Source organism: Narcine bancroftii, chromosome 12 (assembly GCF_036971445.1).
Source record: "Narcine bancroftii isolate sNarBan1 chromosome 12, sNarBan1.hap1, whole genome shotgun sequence".
Taxonomy (NCBI): Eukaryota; Metazoa; Chordata; class Chondrichthyes; order Torpediniformes; family Narcinidae; genus Narcine; species Narcine bancroftii.
Window position 1 is genome coordinate 59731012 of NC_091480.1, and position 26818 is coordinate 59757829.

The 26818-nt window shown below is 51.6% G+C and overlaps 2 protein-coding genes across 2 annotated transcripts in view; one reads left to right on the forward strand and one right to left on the reverse strand.

Annotated features, from left to right (window-relative positions):
* LOC138746638 (coatomer subunit zeta-1-like) overlaps window positions 1-15274 on the forward strand; it is a 63476-nt gene extending 48202 nt beyond the window's left edge. The window contains exons 7-14 of the mRNA XM_069904927.1: window positions 12222-12290; window positions 12481-12562; window positions 12631-12722; window positions 13132-13187; window positions 13398-13475; window positions 13665-13716; window positions 14335-14373; window positions 14623-15274. Coding sequence (XP_069761028.1) covers window positions 12222-12290; window positions 12481-12562; window positions 12631-12722; window positions 13132-13187; window positions 13398-13475; window positions 13665-13716; window positions 14335-14373; window positions 14623-14670 — 516 coding nt within the window. The 3' untranslated portion in view covers window positions 14671-15274. The remainder of the gene's footprint in view (window positions 1-12221; window positions 12291-12480; window positions 12563-12630; window positions 12723-13131; window positions 13188-13397; window positions 13476-13664; window positions 13717-14334; window positions 14374-14622) is intronic.
* Window positions 1-17142, reverse strand: part of LOC138747189 (transcription factor NF-E2 45 kDa subunit-like) — a 90739-nt gene extending 73597 nt beyond the window's left edge. The window contains exon 1 of the mRNA XM_069906180.1: window positions 16566-17142. The gene's annotated coding sequence lies outside the window, so the exon portion shown is untranslated. The remainder of the gene's footprint in view (window positions 1-16565) is intronic.
* Window positions 17143-26818: the final 9676 nt, after the last annotated feature.

A 26818-nucleotide genomic window follows, 5' to 3' on the forward strand; every position in this document is an offset into this window, starting at 1 on the left:
CATCACACACCCACCCACTCATCTTACACCCATCCATACACATCACACACCCAACTACCCCCACAAAACACATATCACACATCCACCCACACTCATCACACGCACTGACATCCTCAAAACACACATCACACACCCACCCACACCCATCAGACGCACCGACATCCACAAAACACACATCACTCACGCAGCCTCACCCATCATGCACCCATCCACCCCCACAAAACACACATCACACACCCACCTACTCCCACCAAACACACATCACACACATACCCACACCCATCACAAGCACCCACACCCACAAAGCACACATGACACACCCACCCAAAATCACAGCCATCTACACCCACAGTACACATATCACACATCCACCCATTACCCTTCACACACCCACCTACCCCCACAAAACATACATCACGAACCCACCCACACTCATCTTACACCCATCCATACACATCACACACCCATCTACCCCACAAAACACACCCACCCATGCCCATCACACACCCACCTACCTCCACAAAACACACATCACACACCCACCTACCCCACAAAACACATCACACACCCACCCACACTCATCACACACCCACCTACCCCCACAAAACACACATCACACACCCACCCAAACTCGCACCCACCTACCCCCACAAAACACACATCACACACCCACCCACACTCATCTTACACCCATCCATACACATCACACACCCACCTACCCCCACAAAACACACCCACCCACGCCCATCACACACTCACCCTCTCCCACAAAACAGACATCACACATATCCCCACACCATCACACACCCACCTACCCCCACAAAACACACATCACACACCCACTCACACCCATCGCACACTCACCTGCCCCACAAAACACACATCACACACACCCACACTCATCACACACCCACCTACCCCACAAAACACACATCACACACCCATCACACACCCACCTACACCCACAAAACATACATCACAAACCCACCCACACTCATCTTACACCCATCCATACACATCACACACCCATCTACCCCCACAAAACACACCCACCCATGCCCATCACACACCCACCTACCTCCACAAAACACACATCACACACCCACCTACCCCACAAAACACACATCACACACCCACCCACACCCATCACACACCCACCTACCCCCACAAAACACACATCACACACCCACCTACCCCACAAAACACACATCACACACCCACCTACCCCATAAAACACACATCACACACTCACCCACACTGATCATACACCCACCTACTCCACAAAACACACATCACACACCCACACACACTCATCACACACCCACCTACCCCCACAAAACACACATCACACACCCACCCACACTCATCACACACCCACCTACCCAACAAAACAAACATCACACACCCACACACACTCATCACACACCCACCTACCCCCACAAAACACACATCACACACCCATCCACGCTCAACACACACCCACCTAACCCCACAAAACACACATCACACACCCACCCACACTCATCTTACACCCATCCATACACATCACACACCCACCTACCCCCCACAAAACACACCCACCCACGCCCATCACACACTCACCCTCTCCCACAAAACAGACATCACACATATCCCCACACCATCACACACCCACCTACCCCCACAAAACATACATCACACACCCACTCACACCCATCGCACACTCACCTGCCGAACAAAACATATCACACACACCCACACTCATCACACACCCACCTACCCCCACACACATCATACACCCACCTACTCCCACAAAACACACATCACACACCCACCTACCCCACAAAACACACATCACACACCTACCCACACTCATCACACACCCACCTACCACAGAAAACACACATCACACACATACCCACACCCATCACACGTACACACCCACAAAGCACACATGACACACCCAACCAAACTCTCAGCCATCTACACCCACCATACACATATCACACATCCACCCATTATCCTTCACACACCCTCCTACCCCCACAAAACATACATCACACACCCACCCACACTCATCACACACCCACTTACCCCACAAAACGCACATCACACACCCACTCACACTCATCACACACCCACCTGCCCCCCAAAACACACCCACCCACACTCATCACTCATCCACCTACATTCACAAAAAATGTATCACACACCCACCCACACTCATCACACACCCACCTACCCCACAAAACACTTATCACACTCCTACCCACACCCATCACACACCCACCTACCCCCACAAACCACACATCACACACGCACCCACACCCATCACACACCCACCTTCACTCACAAAACACACATCACCCACCTACCCCCATAACACACATGTCACACACCCACCCACACCCATCACACACCCACCTACATCCACAAAAAACACATCACACACCCACCCACACTCATCACACACCCACCTACCCCCACAAAGCACACATCACACACCCACCAAACTCACATCACACACAAACCCACACTCATCACACGTACACACCCACAAAGCACACATGACACACCCACATGACACACACTCACAGCCATCTACACCCACAATGCACATATCACACATCCACCCATTACCCTTCACACACCCACCTACCCCCACAAAACATACCCCCACACATCACACACCCACCTACCCCCACAAAACACACATCACACACCCACTTACTCCCACCAAACACACATCACACACACCCATACCCATCACACGCACCCACACCCACAAAGCACATGACACACCCACCCAAAATCACAGCCATCTACACCCACAGTACACATATCACACATCCACCCATTACCCTTCACACACCCACCTATCCCCACAAAAAATACATCACACACCCACCCACACTCATCTCACACCCACCTACCCCCACAAAACACACATCAGAAACCCACCTACATCCACAAAACACACATCACACACCCTCCCACACACATCTCACACACACCTACCCCCACAAAACACATATCACACACCCACTCACACACATCACACACCCACCTACCCAACTGAGACCCACCCACACCCATCACACGCACCGACATCCTCAAAACACACATCACACACCCACCCACACTCATCACACACCCACCTACCCCCACAAAACACACATCACACACCCACCTACTCCCACCAAACACACATCACACACATACCCACACCCATCACACGCACCCACACCCACAAAGCACATATGACACACCCACCCAAACTCACAGCCATCTACACCCACAAGACACACATCACACAACCACCAATTACCCTTCACATACCCACCTACCCCCACAAAACACACACCACACACCCACCTACTCCCACAAAACACACATCACACACCCACCTACCCCACAAACCACACATCACACACCTACCCACACTCATCACACACCCACCTACCACAGAAAACACACATCACACACAAACCCACACCCATCACACGTACACACCCACAAAGCACACATGACACACCCAACCAAACTCTCAGCCATCTACACCCACCATACACATATCACACATCCACCCTCTATCCTTCACACACCCTCCTACCCCCACAAAACATACATCACACACCCACCCACACTCATCACACACCCACTTACCCCACAAAACGCACATCACACACCCACTCACACTCATCACACACCCACCTGCCCCCCAAAACACACCCACCCACACTCATCACTCATCCACCTACATTCACAAAAAATGTATCACACACCCACCCACACTCATCACACACCCACCTACCCCACAAAACACTTATCACACTCCTACCCACACCCATCACACACCCACCTACCCCCACAAACCACACATCACACACGCACCCACACCCATCACACACCCACCTTCACTCACAAAACACACATCACCCACCTACCCCCATAACACACATGTCACACACCCACCCACACCCATCACACACCCACCTACATCCACAAAGCACACATCACACACCCACCAAACTCACATCACACACAAACCCACACTCATCACACGTACACACCCACAAAGCACACATGACACACCCACATGACACACACTCACAGCCATCTACACCCACAATGCACATATCACACATCCACCCATTACCCTTCACACACCCACCTACCCCCACAAAACATACCCCCACACATCACACACCCACCTACCCCCACAAAACACACATCACACACCCACTTACTCCCACCAAACACACATCACACACACCCACACCCACAAAGCACATGACACACCCACCCAAAATCACAGCCATCTACACCCACAGTACACATATCACACATCCACCCATTACCCTTCACACACCCACCTATCCCCACAAAAAATACATCACACACCCACCCACACTCATCTTACACACATCCATACACATCACACACCCATCTAACCCCACAAAACACACCCACCCATGCCCATCAAACACCCACCGTCTCCCACAAAACAGACATCACACACATCCCCACACCCATCACACACCCACCTACCCCCACAAAACATACATCACACACCCACCAACACTCATCACACACCTACCTCCCCAACTTACACCCACCCACACCCATCACACGCACCGACATCCACAAAACACACATCACACACGCACTCTCACCCATCACACACCCATCTACACCCACAAAACACACATCACACACCCACCTACCCCACAAAACGCACATCACACACCCACCTACCCCACAAAACGCACATCACACACCCACCTACCCCACAAAACGCACATCACACACCCACCCACACTCAACACACAGCCACCTATCCCCACAAAATACATACCACACACCCACCCATACCCATCACACACCCACCTACCCCCACAAAACTCACATCACACACCCATCTACCCCCAAAACACACATCACACATGTACCCATACACATCACACACCCAGCTACCCCCACAAAACACACGCACCCACACTCATCACACACCCACCTACATCCAGAAAACACACATTGCACACCCACCCACACTCATCACACACCCACCTACCCCACAAAATACACATCACACACCCACACACACTCATCACACAGCCACCTACCCCCAAAAAACACACGTCACACACCCACCCACACCCACCTACCCCCACAAAACACACATCACACTCCCACCTATTCCCACCAAACACACATCACGCACATACCCACACCCATCACACGCACCCACACCCACAAAACACACATCACACACTGACCCAAACTCAACACACAGCCATCTACCCCCACAAAACACAAATCACAAACCCACCCACACTTATCACACAACCAACTACCCCCACAAATCACACATCACAAACCCATTCACACCCATCGCACACTCACCTACCCCCACAAAACACAAATCAAACACACCCACACTCATCACACACCCACCTACCCCCACATAATGCACATTGCACACCCACCCACACTCAACACACACTCACCTACCCCACAGAACACACATCACGCACCCACCCACACTCATCATACATCCACCCCCCCCACAAAACACATAAACACACCCACCCACACCCATCACATACCCACCTACCCCCACAAAACACACATCACACACACATCCACACTCAACACACCCACCTACCCGCATAAAACACACATCGCCCACCCACCCCCACAAAACTCATATCACACACCAACGCACACCCATCAGACACCCACCTATCTCCACAAAGGACACCCACGCACACTCATCACACATCCACCTACATCCACAAAACACACATCACATACCCACCCACACCCATCACACACCCACCTACCTCCACAAAACCCACATCACACATCCACCCACACCATCACACTCCCATCTACCGCACAAAACGCACATCACACACCCACTCACACTCATCACACACCCACCTGCCCCCACAAAAGACACCCACCCACATTCATCACTCATCCACCTACATCCACAAAACTGATATCACACACCCACCCACACTCATCTCACACCCACCTAGCCCCACAAAACACACATCAGAAACCCACCTACATCCACAAAACACACATCACACACCCTCCCACACTCATCACACACCCACCTACCCCCACAAAACACCCATCACACACCCACCTACTCCCACCAAACACACATCACACACATACCCACACCCATCGCACGCAACCACACCCACAAAGCACACATGACACACCCACTCAAAATCACAGTCATCTACACCCACAATACACATATCACACATCCACCCATTACCCTTCACACACCCACCGACCACCACAAAACATACATCACACACCCACCCACACTCATCTTACACCCATCCATACAAATCACACACCCATCTACCCCCACAAAACACACCCACCCATGCCCATCACACACCCACCTACCACCACAAAACACACATTACACACACACCTACCCCATAAAACACACATCACACACCCACCCACACCCATCACACACCCACCTACCCCCACAATACACACATCACACACCCACCTACCCCACAAAACACATCACACACCCACCTACCCCACAAAACACACCCCCTCCCACACCATCACACATCCACCTACCCCCACAAAACACACATCACACACCCACCCACACTCATTACACACCCACTTACCCCACAAAACGCACATCACACACCCACTCACACTCATCACACACCCACCTGCCCCCCAAAAGACACCCACCCACACTCATCACTCATCCACCTACATTCACAAAAAATGCATCACACACCCACCCACACTCATCACACACCCACCTACCCCACAAAACACTTATCACACTCCTACCCACACCCATCACACACCCACCTACCCCTTCAAATCACACACGCACCCACACTCATCACACACACACCTACCCCCACAAAGCATACATCACACACCCACCAAACTCACATCACACACATACCCACACTCATCACACGTACACACCCACAAAGCACACATGACACACCCACATGACACACATTCACAGCCATCTACACCCACAATGCACATATCACACATCCACCCATTACCCTTCACACACCCACCTACCCCCACACATCACACACCCACCTACCCCCAAAAAACACATGTCATACACCCACCCACACCCATCACACACCCACCTACATCCACAAAAAACACATCACACACCCACCCCCACACATCACACACCCACCTACCCCCAAAAAACACATGTCACACACCCACCCATACCCATCACACACCCACCTACATCCACAAAAAACACATCACACACCCACCCACACTCATTACACACACACCTACCCCCACAAAACACACCCACCCATGCCCATCAAACACCCACCTACCCCCACAAAACACACATCATACATCCACCTACCCCCACAAAACACACATCACACACCCACCAACACTCATCACATACCCACCTCCCCAACTGACACCCACCCACACCCATCACACGCACCGACATCCACAAAACACACATCACACACGCACTCTCACCCATCACACACCCACCTACCCCACAAAACGCACATCACACACCCACCCACACTCAACACACAGCCACCTATCCCCACAAAATACATACCACACACCCACCCATACCCATCACACACCCACCTACCCCCACAAAACTCACATCACACACCCATCTACCCCCAAAACACACATCACACACCCACTCACACTCATCACACACCCACCTGCCCCCCAAAAGACACCCACCCACACTCATCACTCATCCACCTACATCCATAAAAAACATATCACACTCCCACCCACACTCATCACACACCCACCTACCCCACAAAACACTTATCACACACCTTCCCACACCCATCACACACCCAACTACACCCACAAAACAAACATCACACACCCACCCACACCCATCACACACCCACCAACCCCCACAAAACACACATCACACTCCCACCTATTCCCACCAAACACACATCACACACATACCCACACCCATCACACGCACCCACACCCACAAAACTCACATCACACACTGATCCAAACTCAACACACAGCCATCTACCCCGACAAATCACAAACCCACCCACACTCATCACACAACCAACTACCCCCACAAATCACACATCACACACCCACTCACACCCATCGCACACTCACCTACCCCCACAAAACACAAATCACACACACCCACACTCATCACACACCCACCTACCCCACAAAATGCACATTGCACACCCACCAACACTCAACACACACTCTCCTACCCCACAGAACACACATCACGCACCCACCCACACTCATCACACACCCAGGGACCCCCACGAAACGGACATCACACACCCACCTACCCCCACAAAACACACATCACACACCCACCTAACCCTACAAAACACATCGCACACCCACTTACTCCCACCAAACCCACATCACACACATACCCACACCCATCACACGTTCCCACACCCACAAAGCACATGACACACCAACCCAAACTCACAGCCATCTACATCCACAATAGACATATCACACATCCACCCATTACCCTTCACACACCCACCTACCCCGACAAAACATACATCACACACCCACCCACACTCATCTTACACCCATCCATACACATCACACACCCATCTACCCCCACAAAACACACCCACCCACGCCCATCACACACCCATCCTCTCCCACCAAACACACATCACACACATACCCACACCCATCACACGCACCCACACCCACAAAGCACATATGACACACCCACCCAAACTCACAGCCATCTACACCCACAATACACACATCACACATCCACCCATTACCCTTCACACACCCACCTACCCCCACAAAACATACATCACACACCCACCCACACTCATCTTACACCCATCCATACACATCACACCCATCTACCCCCACAAAACACACCCACCCACGCCCATCACACACCCACCCTCTCCCACAAAACATTCATCACACACATCCCCACACCCATCACACACCCACCTACCCCCACACACATCATACACCCACCTACCCCCACAAAACACACATCACACACCCACCAACACTCAGCACACACCCACCTCCCCAACTGACACCCATCACACGCACCCACACACAAAGCACATATGACACACCCACCCAAACTCACAGCCATCTATACCCACAATACACATCACACATTCACACATTACCCTTCACACACCCACCTACCCCCACAAAACATACATCACACACCCACCCACACTCATCTTACACCCATCCATACACATCACACACCCATCTACCCCCACAAAACACACCCACCCACGCCCATCACACACCCACCCTCTGCCACAAATCACACATCACACACCCACTCACACCCATCGCACACTCACCTAACCCCACAAAACACAAATCACACACACCCACACTCATCACACACCCACCTACCCCCACAAAATGCACATTGCACACCCACCCACACTCAACACACACTCACCTACCCCATAGAACACATCATGCGCCCACCCACACTCATCATACATACACCTACCCCCACAAAACACATAAACACACCCACCCACACCCATCACATACCCACCTCCCCCCACAAAACACACATCACACACGCAACACACACCCACCTACCCGCACAAAACACACATCGCCCACCCACCCACTCTCATCACACACCCACCTACCCCCACAAAACTCATATCACACACCAACGCACACCCATCAGACACCTACCTATCTCCACAAAGGACACCCACGCACAGTCATCACACACCCACCTACCCCACAAAACACACATCACACACCCACACACACTCATCACACACCCACCTACCCCCACAAAACACACATCACACACCCACCTACCCCACAAAAAACACATCACACACCCACCCACACTCATCACACACCCACGTACCCCACAAAACACATATCACACACCTACCCACACCCATCACACACCCACCTACCCCCACTAAACACACATCACACACCCACCCATACTCATCTTACACCCATCCATACACATCACACACCCACCCACGCCCATCACACACTCACCCTCTCCCACAAAACAGACATCACACATATCCCCACACCATCACACACCCACCTACCCCCACAAAATGCACATTGCACACCCACCCACACTCAACACACACTCACCTACCCCATAGAACACATCATGCGCCCACCCACACTCATCATATATACACCTACCCCCACAAAACACATAAACACACCCACCCACACCCATCACATACCCACCTCCCCCCACAAAACACACATCACACACCCATCCACACGCAACACACACCCACCTACACGCACAAAACACACATCGCCCACCCACCCACTCTCATCACACACCCACCTACCCCCACAAAACTCATATCACACACCAACGCACACCCATCAGACACCTACCTATCTCCACAAAGGACACCCACGCACAGTCATCACACACCCACCTACCCCACAAAACACACATCACACACCCACACACACTCATCACACACCCACCTACCCCCACAAAACACACATCACACACCCACCTACCCCACAAAAAACACATCACACACCCACCCACACTCATCACACACCCACGTACCCCACAAAACACATATCACACACCTACCCACACCCATCACACACCCACCTACCCCCACTAAACACACATCACACACCCACCCATACTCATCTTACACCCATCCATACACATCACACACCCACCCACGCCCATCACACACTCACCCTCTCCCACAAAACAGACATCACACATATCCCCACACCATCACACACCCACCTACCCCCACAAAACACACATCACACACCCACTCACACCCATCGCACACTCACCTGCCCCACAAAACACACATCACACACACCCACACTCATCACACACCCACCTACCCCCAGAAAATGCACATTGCACACCCACCCACACTCAACACACACTCACCTACCCCTACAAAACACATATACACATTCACCCACACCCATCACATACCCACCTACCCCCACAAAACACACATCACACACCCATCCACACTCAACACACACCCACCTACTCCTACAAAACACACATCGCCCACCCACCCACTCTCATCACACACCCACCTACCCCCACAAAACTCATATCACACACCAACCCACACCCATCAGACACCCACCTACCACCACAAAACACACATGACACACCCACCCACACCCATCACACACCCGCCTACCCCACAAAACGCATATCACACACCCACCCACATCAACACACAGCCACCTATTCCCACAAAAGACATATCCACAAAACGCACATCACACACCCACCTACCCCCACAAAACTCACATCACACACCCACCTTCCCCCATAAAACACACATCCACCCACACTCATCACACACTCACCTACCCCACAAGACACACAACCCACACACCCACCAACACTCATCACACAGCCGCCTACCCCCACAAAACACACATCACACCCACACCCATACTCGCTGACATAACCACTTGCTCAGACACCTGGGCACTCGAACAGTGACTTGTTGGGATATGATGTGGTGATGAAGCTGTGGGAAATGTGCTCTGCCTGCTGTGACCCTGTGCTGCACTTTCATTGATTGCGAGGATGTTGAGGGGTTTGTGGGCTCCTTGGCATGCTGGAGGGGACCCAGCTTCTTTCAATGCATTACGGAGAGACCCCAATGCCCTGCCTCTGAGCCCAAGTTCTGTCGTACACTCAGGCTGAGATATAGAAAAAGTCAGTGCATCACAGAACTTTGTCTCGGTGGCACTGGACGTGCATTGGTATAAACAGCGAGGAACACGGGCGCCCATGTGAGACAAGACAGGAGAGTGGGGTGGTGGACATGTTGGGATAGAACAGGACAGTGGGATCAGTGTGGGGACTGATACAGAGCTGTGGGGAGAGAGTGGGATCAGTGTGGTGGCCGATACAGGTCTGTGGGAATAGAGTGGGGCAGTGGGATCAGTGTGGGGACTTTATATCTGTCTGTGGCGAGAGAGTGGGATGAGTGTGGGGACTGATACAGGGTTGTAGGGAGAGTGGGGCAGTGGGATCACTGTGGGGACTGATCCAGGAATGTGGGGACACAACTGGTGGGTGGGGAGACAACTGGTGGGTGGGGAGTGGATTTGTTGAGTTGTGGTGATTTAACTGCTGGAACATGTTTAATCATTGGGTCCTCTGTGATGTGTCTTTACAGGATCCCAGCCTCTACACTGTGAAGGCAGTCCTAATACTGGACAACGATGGTGAAAGAATCCTTGCCAAGGTACAGCAACTCTCTTCCTCTTCAGGCCTCTCTCTTTTCCTTCCTCTGCCCACATTTCACAGCTCAGAGGCCCTCACCTCCCCCTCCCAATACCTCTCTGCTCCACACCACGTACACCACTAGCCCGCACCCTGTATGCCACTCCCTCTCAGTCATCACTGTTATTTGGGATTCTTCTCTTCCCCTTCAGTACTACGACAACACCTACTCCACCGTCAAGGAACAGAAAATCTTTGAGAAGAACATCTTCAACACCACGCACAGAATGGACGGTAAGTCCCCATGTGAAGAGATTTTCTCCATTCCTGTCTCCTTAACTAAATTGAACCATTGTTTGCAGGTGAGATCGCTTTATTGGAAGGCCTGACAGTGGTGTACAAGAGTAATATTGATCTCTATTTTTACGTCATTGGCAGTGCACAAGAAAATGAGGTAGGAATGTCTGTGGGAGGGATCATGTGAGGGGCAGGGAGGGCAGTGAAGGGCAAGTGCCAGCATGAGGGAGGGCTAACAAGGAGGTGTGAGGAGGGAGGGGTGTGAAGAGAGAGGAGTGGTGAAGAGGGAGTAGTAAGGGGGATGGGTGAGGAGGTAGGGCTGGCAAACCTGGAGGGGTGTGAGGGACAGGTAGGGTGAGGAGGGGTTGGAGAGGTGAGGAGGGATGGGCAGTGAGGGATTAAGAGGGAGGGGCAGTTAGCTTGGAGGGGTGTGAGGAGGGAGAGTCAAGAGGTGTTGTGGGATGGTGAGGGGGGTCTGCCACGGGAGGGAGGGGCAGTGAAGGGGTACATGATCCCATGTCACGGTGCTGTGATCTAAACCTCCCCTCTCCCTCCTACCTCCACAGTTGATGCTTGTGGCTGTGCTAAACTGTCTCTTTGATTCACTCAGTCTGATGTTCAGGTAAGTGTTTGAAAATCTCCCACTCCCCTCCCTATCTCTGTAACCCCCCCCCTCTCTATGTAACCCCCACACCCCTCCCTTTCTCTCCTGTACAATTGTAACCATGTCTCTACCCTGTCCTTTGGTGCCAGCCTCTTCTGTCTTGCTGACAGGAATGCCACTGCTCTGTTCCACATGAGTTTCAACTCAATCTTTGTTTTGTGTCTTCAGGAAAAACGTGGAGAAGCGTGCGTTGTTGGACAACATGGAAGGATTGTTCCTTGCCATTGATGAGATTGTAGATGGCGGGTAAGTCCCTGGCCACCTTCATTCATCCCTTCTCCAGCCTGTTGCACCGAGACAGAAGGCTATTCAGCCGCTCTCCAATCTGTTACCAGGATGGGCCGTTCAGCTCCTACTCTATCTGTGAAACACCCAAACTGCCTCTGTGGGGTTTTATGCTGTATAATGCTCAGCTAACTTAACGTTCTGTTACAGAGTTATCCTGGAGAGCGACTCGCAGCAGGTGGTGCAGAGAGTGGCATTAAGGGTAAGGAGAGGCTTGGCTTTGCAGGCCCACCATCTCCCCTTTTCACACTGGTTAATGTAGTGGGTCCATTCCCGGTAATAGCGCCATGTGAAGAACCTGGCAGGGTGAGTTAAATTCAATGGGACTTTGACACTTGGTGGGGGCAAGTGTCAGAGCCTGGCCGAGTTTCCTCACTAATTGCCTTCTGCTGGTTTAAAAGCACAATTTGCTTTTTCACACCGCCAAATACATATGTGTTAACCGGGCAATTTTACCCGGTAACTTACCCACCCTTCACTCCCCTGCTCTGCTCGCTTGCTCCCTCTGCTGGCTCATGCCGCGAATAGCAGTGCCACAGTCCGCATTGAGATGTGAAATCTGGAGCATTGACTGCATGGGGATGGAGGGTCAGGGAACGTGTGGGGTGGTGAGGTGAGGGAGTAGTGAGGAGGGTGGGTGAGGGGATGTATAGGGTAGAGAGGAGGGAGGGTCAGGGAATGAGTGGGGTAATGAGGAGGGAGGGGGCGGTGAATAGAGTTGTGTCCCGAGGAGGGAGGGCTTCTCGATGGGTTGGGGACAAGAGAGGATGATCCAGTTGTATGAAGGGATGTTCATGATGTGCAATCTGTTTCAACGCAGGCTGACGACATCCCCTTGACAGAACAGACCGTAGCGCAGGTACGTGCTGCCCCACCACACTCCCACCTCTTTCTGCCCCCTAACCCTTCTCTCTGCTCACTTCCCCTTCTCTTTCCCTCCCCCTCTCTTTCATACCCACCCTCCCATTGTCCCCTCTCTCCCTCCCCCTCATCATATCTTTCCTCTCTCACTCCCCCCCCCCCCCACAACCACTGTACCATCCCTCCCTCTCTTCTCCCACTCTATCTGGACTGTAACCAACTAACCTCTCTCCCATTCCTGTCACAGGTCCTGCAGTCCGCCAAGGAGCAGATCAAGTGGTCTCTGCTACGGTAGTTGATGTTATGGGGAAGTCTCTTTGAACTCCCACATTCCCGGCTAATCTGCACTGAATATTCACCGAGAATCCTATCCTCCTCCCTGCAAAGGGGCTGAGCTTATCAGCTGCCTGTTGCTGGGGTCAAGTTTCCCTGTCGACTGCACTGAATCAGGTCTGCAATAGAATCAGGTCTGCAATGGAAGCATGTCTGGGCTCTGGACATGGAGGGGCCAGACTAGGGCAGATCACCCTCTTCCTCCCTCTCTCCCCTCCCCTCTCTGTCCTTCCCCCTCTACGCATCCCCTCCCCTCCTCTCTCCCCAACCCTCCTCTCTCCGCCTCCCCACTCTTCCCCCTCCTTCCCTTCCCCCCTCCTTCCCTTCCCCCCTCCCCCCTCTCTCCCCCCCTCTCTCCCCTCCTCTCTCCCCTCCTCTCTCCCCGTCCTTCCACCTCCCCTCCACTCCCCCCTCCTCCCCTCTTCTCTCCCCCTCCCTCTCTCTCCCCTCCCCATCCCTTCTCCTTCACCCCACCCAGGCAGTGGAAGAGGTGTCTATTGTTCTCCCACACCTTGTTGACTGTCCCCCTCCACTTGTTCTTAAATAAACCCTGGTGCTGTCTTGTGCTCAGTCTCATCTCCCTCGCTGGCCAGACCAGGCTAGTGCTTCTGTGTGTGGAATTGGAGAGGGCTTTCCATCTCCCAGGACCCTTCCTTCCATTCCCTTTACACACCTGGGACCCTGTCTCCCTTTACCCTCCCCGTTACCCTGTCTCCCTTTACCCTCCCCGTTACCCTGTCTCCCTTTACCCTCCCCGTTACCCTGTCTCCCTTTACCCTCCCCGTTACCCTGTCTCCCTTTACCCTCCCCGTTTACCCCGTCTCCCTTTACCCTCCCTGGGACCCTGTCTCCCTTTACCTTCCCTGGGACCCTGTCTCCTTTACCCTCCCCGGGACCTCGTCTCCCTTTACACTCCCCGGGACCCTGTCTCCCTATACACTCCCCGGGACCCCGTCTCCCTTTACCCTCTCCGTTACCCCGTCTCCCTTTACCCTCCCCGTTACCCCGTCTCCCTTTACCCTCCCCGTTACCCCGTCTCCCTTTACCCTCCCCGTTACCCCATCTCCCTTTACCCTCCCCGTTACCCCGTCTCCCTTTACCCTCCCCGTTACCCTGTCTCCCTTTACCCTCCCCGTTAGCCCATCTCCCTTTACCCTCCCCGTTTACCCCGTCTCCCTTTACCCTCCCTGGGACCCTGTCTCCCTTTACCCTCCCCGGGACCTCGTCTCCCTTTACCCTCCCCGGGACCTCGTCTCCCTTTACCCTCCCCGGGACCTCGTCTCCCTTTACCCTCCCCGGGACCTCGTCTCCCTTTACCCTCCCCGGGACCTCGTCTCCCTTTACCCTCCCCGGGACCCTGTCTCCCTATACACTCCCCGGGACCCCGTCTCCCTTTACCCTCTCCGTTACCCCGTCTCCCTTTACCCTCCCCGTTACCCCGTCTCCCTTTACCCTCCCCGTTACCCCGTCTCCCTTTACCCTCCCCGTTACCCCATTTACCCCGTCTCCCTTTATCCTCCCTGGGACCCCATCTCCCTTTACACTCCCCGGGACCCCGTCGCCCTTTACCCTCCCTGAGGACCCCGTCGCCCTTTACCCTCTCTGAGGACCCCGTCGCCCTTTACCCTCCCTGAGGACCCCGTCGCCCTTTACCCTCCCTGAGGACCCCATCGCCCTTTACCCTCCCTGAGGACCCCATCGCCCTTTACCCTCCCTGAGGACCCCGTCTCTCTTTACCCTCCGTCGCCTTTTACCCCTTTCCCTGATGTCTCCTGCTCCCTTTACACATGTAGGCCACCAGAGTGTGCTTGAGGCTACTGTGAAACATGGTGACAAAACATAGAAATTCAAACGTACGTCATGGTGTTAATGACAGAAACTGTCAAACAGAAATAGCAGTCGCTTTTCCCTTGCTCAAGTTCTGAGGTGGAGCTCGACAGTGGTCATGGACCTGACCCCACGGCTCTCAGGAGCTTGTTCCGGAAATCCAACTGCCTTTCCAAGAAGGGATTCATCTTCATTCCTTGGAACTGGGCCCCTTTATTCTGTAACAGTGGCCCTTCCCTGTCAATAGTTCTGGAATCCTCCATCCACCTTGTTGAACCTCAAGATCCAATGAGGCCACCCCTTGTTCTGAACACCAATGAGTCCAGGTTCCACCCTAGTCAACCCTTCCTCTGGGGGCATCCCCTTCACTCCAGGATTCGAGACAGTCAACTTTCACATCCCCATCCCTCAGGGCAGAGACAGATACTGTGGTCTGACTCAGGGATACAGACACGGGAATTGTGTACGGTGTTCCCGGTGTGGTCTGTCCCAGGGACACTGAGATGGGAACTGTGCACGGTGCCTCCGGTGTGGTATGATCCAGGGTCTGTCTGTCTCCCCCTCACTCTCTCCCACTCATTCCCCTCATTCTCTCCCACTCACTGTCTCCCCCTCACTCTTCCCCCACCCTCTCCCCCACCCTTCTCGCCCTCTCTTTCTCCCTTCTCACTCTTCTCAGATTGGAATGAGAGATCCTGGTATCCCTGCGACCTATTCATCCCTGAGCTAACAATCTGTTCTCTGTGTCTGGGTTGTTGGGTATTGAGGGAGGGGGCGTGTGGATTTGATGCATTAGTGACTGGGGCTTGCATGTGACAATCCATTGTTGCCACACGTCCTTCTGCGTCCAATCTCCCCCCCCCCCCCAACCCCAGTCAGAGGTGGAGGTGCCTCTAACACTGACTTTATCTTGCTGCCTGACTGCTCTGATGACACAGATGGCTGGTGGTACGAGGATTGTCTTTGTGCCCCAGCATTGGTATATCACCTTGCTTTGTCAGTGACAGACCTCTCCCCACCCCTGGACTTGACAGGATGGGGGGTCTCCAACTCAAGAAGCTAACTGCGGTGAGCTGCACCATCCATCCCACTCCCACGATGGCACTTCATCAGACATCTGGTGTTCACAGTCAAATTGCCAGTGTAAGCCACCATTTGGGTACAGAAGTGGTCTGACAGGAGACAGGCTGGGAGTGGAGGATGACACTCAGATCGAAGCCCTGTGATCAAGGATGTGTTGTAGAGGTCAGTGCTGGGTCCACGTTGTTTGTCGTCTGTATTAATGACAAGGTGACAAGGATGACAATGTAGATAGCATGGTGAGTGAGTTTGTGGCAGCAAAATTGACAGATTGTGTGTTCAGTGTATGTGTTGGAGAGAAAAGTCTGTGGTGCTAGCTGGTCACAGTCATCTGGAGAGTTGGACCTCTACCTCCCTGGTCCCCATCAAGGTTATATGGTTATGGTTATAATGGGACTGTCCATCACACACCCTCCCTCCCCTTCATCAACTACATCTCTGTCTACACCTCATGGCCCCCCCTCCCCTCCATCGACCCGTCTACACCTCATCACACCCCTCCCCTCCATTGACTCTGTCTACACCTCTTCACACCCCCCTCCCCTCCATCGACCCTGTCTACACCTCATCACATCCCCTCCATCGACCATCACCACCGAATACCTCTCTCCCGCTGTGACTTTCCCACGCAAGTTGATACTTTCATTTTGATGTTTTCCTCCTTCACCTTCAGGCAAAAAATTGGGTCTTTTCAATCCCACAGTTACCTGTTTCACACTTGCCTGATTGGAGTCCGGGGATTGTACTGGGGACAAGGCCATCATCTAATGCAGGCATTGGGGTGATTTTGCATTTACACTAGACATTTTAAAGGCCGATTAGTGGTTAATTCCTGGGATCACTTGCAAGTGTGAAAGTGGCTGAGGGGGGGGGGGGGGCAGTTTCTTTCCTGCTGTTTTCACACTCCTTAACGAAGCTCACGAGTGAAATGACGTCGCCTTTGCTCCATTCCAACCGACAGAAGGAGCGAGATAAGTGTCCAGGGAGTGGTGAGTCCTTCAGGCAGAGGTGTATCTGCCCTCACCCGCTCAATATCAAACTCCCGATCCCAACCAACCAGGGTCACGGCAGCGCCCCGGTACCTCATTAGGTTACTCCGGGACCGGTCCGGCTCCAAATGGGCTCGCTGGCGGAGATGGATCAATGGCCGCCTGTGCTACCATAATCCCCCACGCAGCTGGAACCGCTCTGCCTGCGCCAGGGAAACGGGAATTCCTGTCACGTGGCGTTCCCCCTCACCCAGGGATTGGCGAAGTCGGGCGTCGGGAGTTAGGTGCGAGGACAATGGGTGGGGCTCGGTTGGAAGCTCGCCATATCCGTCGCCCCAACAGCCTCGGCCTCTCCACTGTCTCCCTCTTTCACCCCCCCCCCCCCCCACTCACTCTCTCGTGTCGGGAGCGCGTCCCTGGCTATCGGGAGCGCACCGTTTTGTGCCAAACTCGTTTCCTCGGGCCTTGGGATCCCTGCGCTGCGGAATCGTCCCTGGACAAAGAGAGCGAAAACCCCCTTCTCCAGAGACAGGTGAGCCAAACCGAACCCAGGAAAAAAAAACCCCACCGCCCAGAACCCCAGAGAAATCAACTTTTCGGCAGTTCAAGAAATGTTTCCCCAAACCTTTTGGAAAGTTTCTCCCTCGCTCTCGGATTTCGTCCTGGTGGATCTGTTGGAAGGGTGGTGGTGTTGGGGCGGGGGTTTGAGGACGGGGGAGGGGGGGGGTGTCTGTGTGCCTGAAACGATCCCAGGAGCCGATCTCACAGTGAAGGGCAGATAAGTACGTGGGTCGATTCGTCCCGGGACACAGCGTGAACTCTTCCCCCCGACCCTCTCTCTAACCGTCTTTCTCAGCCCTTCTCCCCTCCCCATGTGTCTCCATCCTTTCTCCCTACCTCTTCCCCTGCTCCCCATTCTCACCCTTGGGTGCTGGGCGACTGGTGTCTGCGATGAAATGGATGTGGGGTGCTCCCCACTTCCCCCTTGGAATTCAACCCCATCCAGGATAGAGGGTCCCTTTTAAATCTGTGGCGACGCCCAAAGACAACTCCCAGGCGCTCAGGAAATTCCTGTAGCCGATTTCCAAAACGCCCAATTGTGCGTGGAAATCGCTCAACTGCCAACTTTAGTTGCGATTTTTGTTTAACGGGGGGCGCAATTTCAGCGTTTGCCATTGGCACTATTTTACCTGGATCAGCCACTGCCTTCAGGATGTCGGCTGACTTTCCCAGGCAGTGGGAGATGTAGGTGGAGTCCGTGGAGGAGAGGGGGGGTTTACGTGATGTTCTAGGCTCCATTCACCACTGTCTGCAGCTTCTCCCAACCTTGAGCAGATCAGCTCCCGTCCCACGCTGAGATCCACCCAGCGAGTTCTGCTCTCAACGGGCACCTGCAGAAGGTGTGGGATCGGGGGCCAATAAACTACCTTTCTGTTCAGTGAAAGGAGAGGGATTGGTGCTTTCTTCACCGTCTCGTCAACCAGGTGAGGTCAGTGGGAGGCTCGCTCCTCATCACTTCAGCACCATTAGTGTGGACAGGGGGTGTGGACACTGCCCCCTGCCCCGATATCCGTGATCCTCTTCGTTGAGAGAAAGTACCTTGTTCAGAGTCCTGGTTACTTGTCAATCAGTCCAACAAGTCACATTTATAGATGTTCTAAGTTCATACCCACACTCCTGTTCGGCTCCGAATCATGGGTCCTCTACCGGCACCACCTACGGCTCCTAGAACGCTTCCACCAGCGTTGTCTCTGCTCCATCCTCAACATCCATTGGAGCGCTTTCATCCCTAACGTCGAAGTACTTGAGATGGCAGAGGTTGACAGCATCGAGTCCACGCTGCTGAAGATCCAGCTGCGCTGGATGGGTCACGTCTCCAGAATGGAGGACCATCGCCTTCCCAAGATCGTGTTATATGGCGAGCTCTCCACTGGCCACCGTGACAGAGGTGCACCAAAGAAAAGGTACAAGGACTGCCTAAAGAAATCTCTTGGTGCCTGCCACATTGACCACCGCCAGTGGGCTGATAACGCCTCAAACCGTGCATCTTGGCGCCTCACAGTTTGGCGGGCAGCAACCTCCTTTGAAGAAGACCGCAGAGCTCACCTCACTGACAAAAGGCAAAGGAGGAAAAACCCAACACCCAACCCCAACCAACAAATTTTCCGCTGCAACCGTGTCTGCCTGTCCCGCATCGGACTTGTCAGCCACAAACGAGCCTGCAGCTGACGTGGACTTTTTACCCCCTCCATAAATCTTCGTCAGCGAAGCCAAGCCAAAGAAGTTCAGATTTATCAGAGTAAATCACATGCAATCCTGAGATTCCTTTTCCGGGCGAGGCAGCATTTCTAATAACCGAGAAATTAGTAAAAAAAAATTATGTCCAAAGTCAGAGTCCTTAAATGAGTCCCTGATGGAGTTTGTTGTTGAGGAGTCTGATGGTGGGGTGGGGGGTGGAGCAGCTGTTCCTGAACCTGGTGGTGCGAGTCTTGTGGTTTCCTGATGGCAGCAGCGAGAACAGAGCATGTGCTGGGTGGTGTGGGTCTTTGATGATCACTGCTGCTCTCTGATGGCAGCATTCCCCATAGATGTTCTCGATGGTGGGGAGGGCTTTGCTTGCGATGCCCTGGGCTGTGTCCACTACTTTTTGCAGGGCTTTACACTCAGGAGTATTGGTGTCCCCATAACAGACCATGATGCAGCCGGTAAGTGCACTTTCCACCACACACCTGTAGAAATTTGCTGGGATTTCCAGTGTCGTACCAAACCTCCGCAAACTCCTGAGGAAGTCAAGGCGCTGACGGGCTTTATACATGATGCCACATACAGAACCAATGTTCATCAAATTATGGACAAAATGTTGACAGGCATCTGAATAAAAAGGTAATGGGGAGGGGCACAGTCCCGAGGGCAGGAGGTAATAGTTGGAGAAGGGAGGGAGGGCACAGCAGCAAGCAGGATGGTGGGGGAGATGGGTAGAGGAAAGGGGTGGAGAGCCTGAGAGAAAGCAGACGGGGAAGGGATGGGATGGAGAAAGGGAGAACAGGTGAGCAGAAACCAGAGAAGTCGATGTTCATGCCATTGGCCGGAGGGTGCCCAGACAGAAAATCGGGTGTTGTTCCTTCAATTTGCAGGTGGTCTTGGTGGGACAGTACATGAGACCACAGACTCTTGCAATTTCTCCCTCTCCGCTGCCTCTTTTCCCAAGGTGAGGCCTTCCAGTCCAGATCTTCCAAAATGTCTGGCTTCTTCCAGAAATGTGGCTTCCCCTCCACCACCATCAACTCAGCCCTCACCTGCATCTCCTTCATTTTCCACTCATCTGCCCTGGCCCCCTCTGCCCCCAGAATCCCCCTCATCCTCACCTACCACCCCACCAGCCCTCACATCTAACTCATCATCCACTGGAATTTTCACCACTTACAGCAGGATCCTACTGTAATGATAGAATGCTAGCGATCCTCCTGACCACCAGAGGGAACCAGAGACGTTTCAGCTTCAGTTGGATTCAGGACGGATGCCTCCTCATGGTCTTGTGTGTACTTTAGCTAATAAAGTATAGTTGTTTAAAAGAACCCAAGTTTGTTTACTACAATAAAAGAAACATCACATGGTACCAGGAGTGAGAATCAGTCGATAGCAGCAGAGAAATGGAGAGTGTGAAGGATCTGATGCTGTAAATTGGACTGGAAATGTTGACCATGAGTGGAGGCTGTTCAAACAATGATTGATGCTGTACCTGCAAGCCATTGGACTCCATAGCAAAGCTGACGCATGGAAGATGGCACTGCTACTTACTGTGGTGAGACTTCAAGCATTACAGGGTTTCAAGACATTTGTTTTTGACAAAGCAGCTGACAAGGGCAAGTTTGACACATCTTCCCCCTCTGCCTTCCATCGGGACTGCTTCCTCAATGACTCCTTTGTGTATTCATCCCTCCCCACCAATTGCACCCCCGGCACCTTCCCCTGTGGCCACAGGAGGTGGCACACCTGCACCCACCCCTCACCACGGTCCAAGGCCCCAAACAGTCCTTTTAAGTGAAGCAACATTTCACTGGTGTATCCACAGGATTGATTTACCGCATCTGGTGCTCCCTTTATGGCCTTTTCTACACTGGAGAGACTGGGAGATCACTTCGCTGAGCACCTTCACTCTGTCTGCACCAGTGACAGGGACCTCCCAGTAGCTTCCTTCAACATGTGCCATCCAGTGAGCTCAAAGCAGTCTTGAATTGCATGAATGGCCCCCGCTGGCCAAGTTTTAACCAGCTTCAGGACTGGTCTAGAGCATCTAGCGAGTAGTCTGTATTCTGGGATTAGCAGTCCAGAGATGTGGTCTGAGTATCTGAGATGGGGTTGGGGCTCAGTCTGATATGCGTCGGAGATGTTTATGTATCAGGTGGAGCCATGGGCTTTTCCACACAGAGCAGCATCTCTGTCAGCCCGAAATAAAGTGAGCCCGTCCAGTTGAATGGAGGTGTCCGGACCCTGTCACTGAGGCATATTTCAGTGAAGACCAAAACACAGCGGTCCCTGCACTCACACTGCATGGCTCTCCGGAGTCGGATGTGATCCATTTTATTCACTTGGGAGCAGACATTGGTGAGCATGATGGATGGGAGAGCCGGGCAGCAGGAGTTTGCTCTCAGCCTGGCATGGACCCCTGCTCGCTTACTGCGTTTTCTCCACCTCGTGCCCCACTTCCTTCCCCTCTGTGATCCCAAACCTTTATGGCAGCAGCCCATAGTCACGTAGCTTGGCCCAGAGGTAAGTAGTTACATTTCTAACTAACTTAAGTATTTTAAACTGTAATGATGGGTAGTCATGACTTTACAAACTAAAATTATATAATTATACAGTACTTTAACTAAACTATTTAACTGTCATTAAAAGAACAAAGTGAAACTACTGGTGACCTGGAGAGGCTGCTGTGTCCGACGTCGCGCCACCTCTGATCCATTCGTACAAAGGAACATATATCTGAAAGAAACTCTACAAGAATTTGTGAGTTTTGAGAGGTCTGATGCCTTGGCACCTCACCTACTCCATAAATACTTTTGAACAACTCTGAGTTTCAGCACAAAAGATTTATAAGACTGAAGTTTGAAATTGACTTTTCAGAATCGTGCCTGAAAACACACACACACGTACACACATGTACACACAAACACACGTACACACTAACACACACACACACACACACACACACACACACACACACATACACAGGCACATAGTTGGGGGTTAAGTTTAGAGTTAAGTAAAATTTGATATTATTAATAGTTTATTAATAAAAATTATTGTTTTGAAGATACCATTATCCTGGTGAAATTCTATTTCTGCTGGTCTTTAGGATGTAACACAGGCCAGAGTGGAAAATTGTCTTATGAGTTGATAAGAAATAAAAATTTATAATGATCATTCAATCTCACTGCAAGATACTCAAGAAAATAGGGAAATAGAGAAAAGAATCAGCAGATGCAAAAAATGGGAAAGAAAATCGAAACTGCTGGAAACACAGTAAATGTTTAGTTGTTGTGATTCTTTATTTATATATTTTATTTTGGTTTTCATAGACTCATAACACAATTCAAACAACCAATACCAACATCTTTTCCCACATTCAAATAGCATACAGAGTCTGTATTTACTCCCCCCACCCCCCGATACGCTCTATCAATTACTCCAAAGACTGAGTGAGAACGATAGGCTTTAATACACTTTAGATTGTAGCTGGCCTGACTCCACGTGCTCAAATGAATGGACAGGGGGAGGGAGGCTGACCTATATGGCCAGGTCACAGGGGGAATGAGATATCAGTGGGTGGGCCAGCAACTCATACATAGCAGTTTTTTCATATCACCACACCCCTCCCATACCCCAAACATATAATCATACAGATTATACAAGAAACTTGAGAAAAAACCAACCTCACTCACTAAATAACACAGGGAAGGAATAAAAAGAAAGAAGTAAACAAAATGTGCCATGTCCCACTTCCTTGACTCCACTCCTTTCCCTGCCAGGATAGATTTTTAAAGTGTCCATATTTCGAAGGGAGGGAGAACTAGTCACATCTGCGTGCCCATGTATTTCAAATAGGGTTGCCACACTTTAACGAATGTGTCTCATTTCCTCTTTAGATAGTACACGATTTTCTCCAGGGGAACGCAACTCTGCATTTCCACATTCCATCGTGTGGTTTTTAGTTGGGAGTCGGACTTCCATGTTACTTAACAATGATACTCGCTCTGCTTTCTGGTATAATTCTCCCACCATGGCCTTTGCACAGTTATCTATGAACTTGCTTTGGTCATCTGCCTTAGAACCACAGAACGTTACAGCACAGAAAACAGGCCATTCAACCCTTCCAGTCTGTGCTGACTAATAAAACTAGCCAGTCCCACTGATCTGCTCTCATTCCATAACCCTTCAGACCTCTCCTATCCATGTATTGATCCAATTCATTTTTAACACTCAAGATTGAATCTGTTTTCACTACATCGGATGGCAGCTCATTCCATTCTCTCTGAGTGAAAAACCTTACCCAATGTCCCCGTTATACCTCTCCCCTTTCAGCCTGAAGCTATGACCTCTCAAATTTATCTCCCCAATCTAATTGGAAACATCCTGTCGCATCTACGCTGTCTATACCCATATCAAGTCTCTTCTCACCCTTCTTCGTTCCAAGGAGAATCTTTCCCGGTCACTCAACTCCTGAAGATCCGGTAACATCTTAGTAAATCTTCTCTGCCCTCTTTCAATCTTATTGATCTCCTCCCTGCTGCTGGGCAACCAGAACTGCAAACAATATTCTAAGTGTGGCCTCACCAATAACTTGAATAACTTCAACATAACATCCCATCTCCTGTACTCAATACTTTGATTTCTAAAGGCCAAGGTGCCAAGAGCTCTGTTTACAACCCTGTCCACATGCAATGCCACCTTCAGGGAACAATGTATCTGAATTCCCATATCTCTCTGCTCCTCCTCACTCCTCAGTGCCTGACCATTTACTGTGTTTGTCCTTTCTTGGTTTGTCCTTCCAAATGCAACACCTCACACTTGTCTGCATTAAATGCCATTGTTCAGCCCATTTTTCCAGCTGGTCCAGATCCCTCTGCAAGCTTTGAAAACCTTCTTCACTGTACACACCTCTAATCTTAGTGTCACCTGCAAACTTGCTGATCCAATTTACCACATTATCATCCAGATCATTGATATAGATGACAAACAACAATGGTCCCAGCACCGATCCCTGAGACACATCACTAATCACGGGCGTCCAGTCTGAGAAGCAATCATCCATCACTACTCTCTGGCTTCTCCCATAAAGCCGATGCTGAATCCAGTTTACAACCTCACCATGAAATCCAAGTGACTGAACCTTCCTGCCTCACTTCCCATTTGAGACCTTGTCTCAAGGTCCTTCCTAAAGTTCGTGTGGACAACATCCACAGCCTTTCCTTCGTAAACTTTCCTGGTAACCTCCTCGAAAAACTCTACAAGATTAGTTAAACACACATACCATGCACAAAGTCATGCTGAGTATCCCTAATCAGTCCCTGACACTCCAAACACTTGGATATCCAATCTCTTCGAACATCTTCCAATAACACACCCACTATTGACTTCTGCCTCACTGGCCTATAATTTCCTGTGATATTTTTGGAGCCATTTCTCAAGAACAGAACAGCATGAGCTACCTCCAGCACCTCTGGTGGCTAAGGACGTTTTAAATATATCTGGCGAGGGTCCCCGCAATGTCTGCACTTGTCTCCCTCAAGGACTGAGGGAGTACTTTGTCAGGGATTGGGGATTTATTCACCTTGCTCTGCTTTAAGACAGCAAGCACCTCCTCCTCTTTAACCTGGAAAGGATCGATGATCTTACTGCTTGTGTGCCTCACTGCCCCAGAATCTGTGCCAATTTCCTGAGTAAATACAGATGCAAAAATATGCATCAAAGATCTCCCCCATTTCTTTTGGCTCAATTACATAGCCTTTGAAGTTCCTCCACTTACCTCGCAGGTTCTTGCCAGAAAACAATGTATCCAAATCCACACATTCCAGACCTTTCTCATTTCCTCAAAGTGGCCTTTCTCCAATTTAGAACCTCAACCCAAGACCCAGACCGATCCTTCTCCATAATTAACTTGAAACTAATGGCATTATGATCACTGGACCCAAAATGTCACCTGTCCTCTCTCGT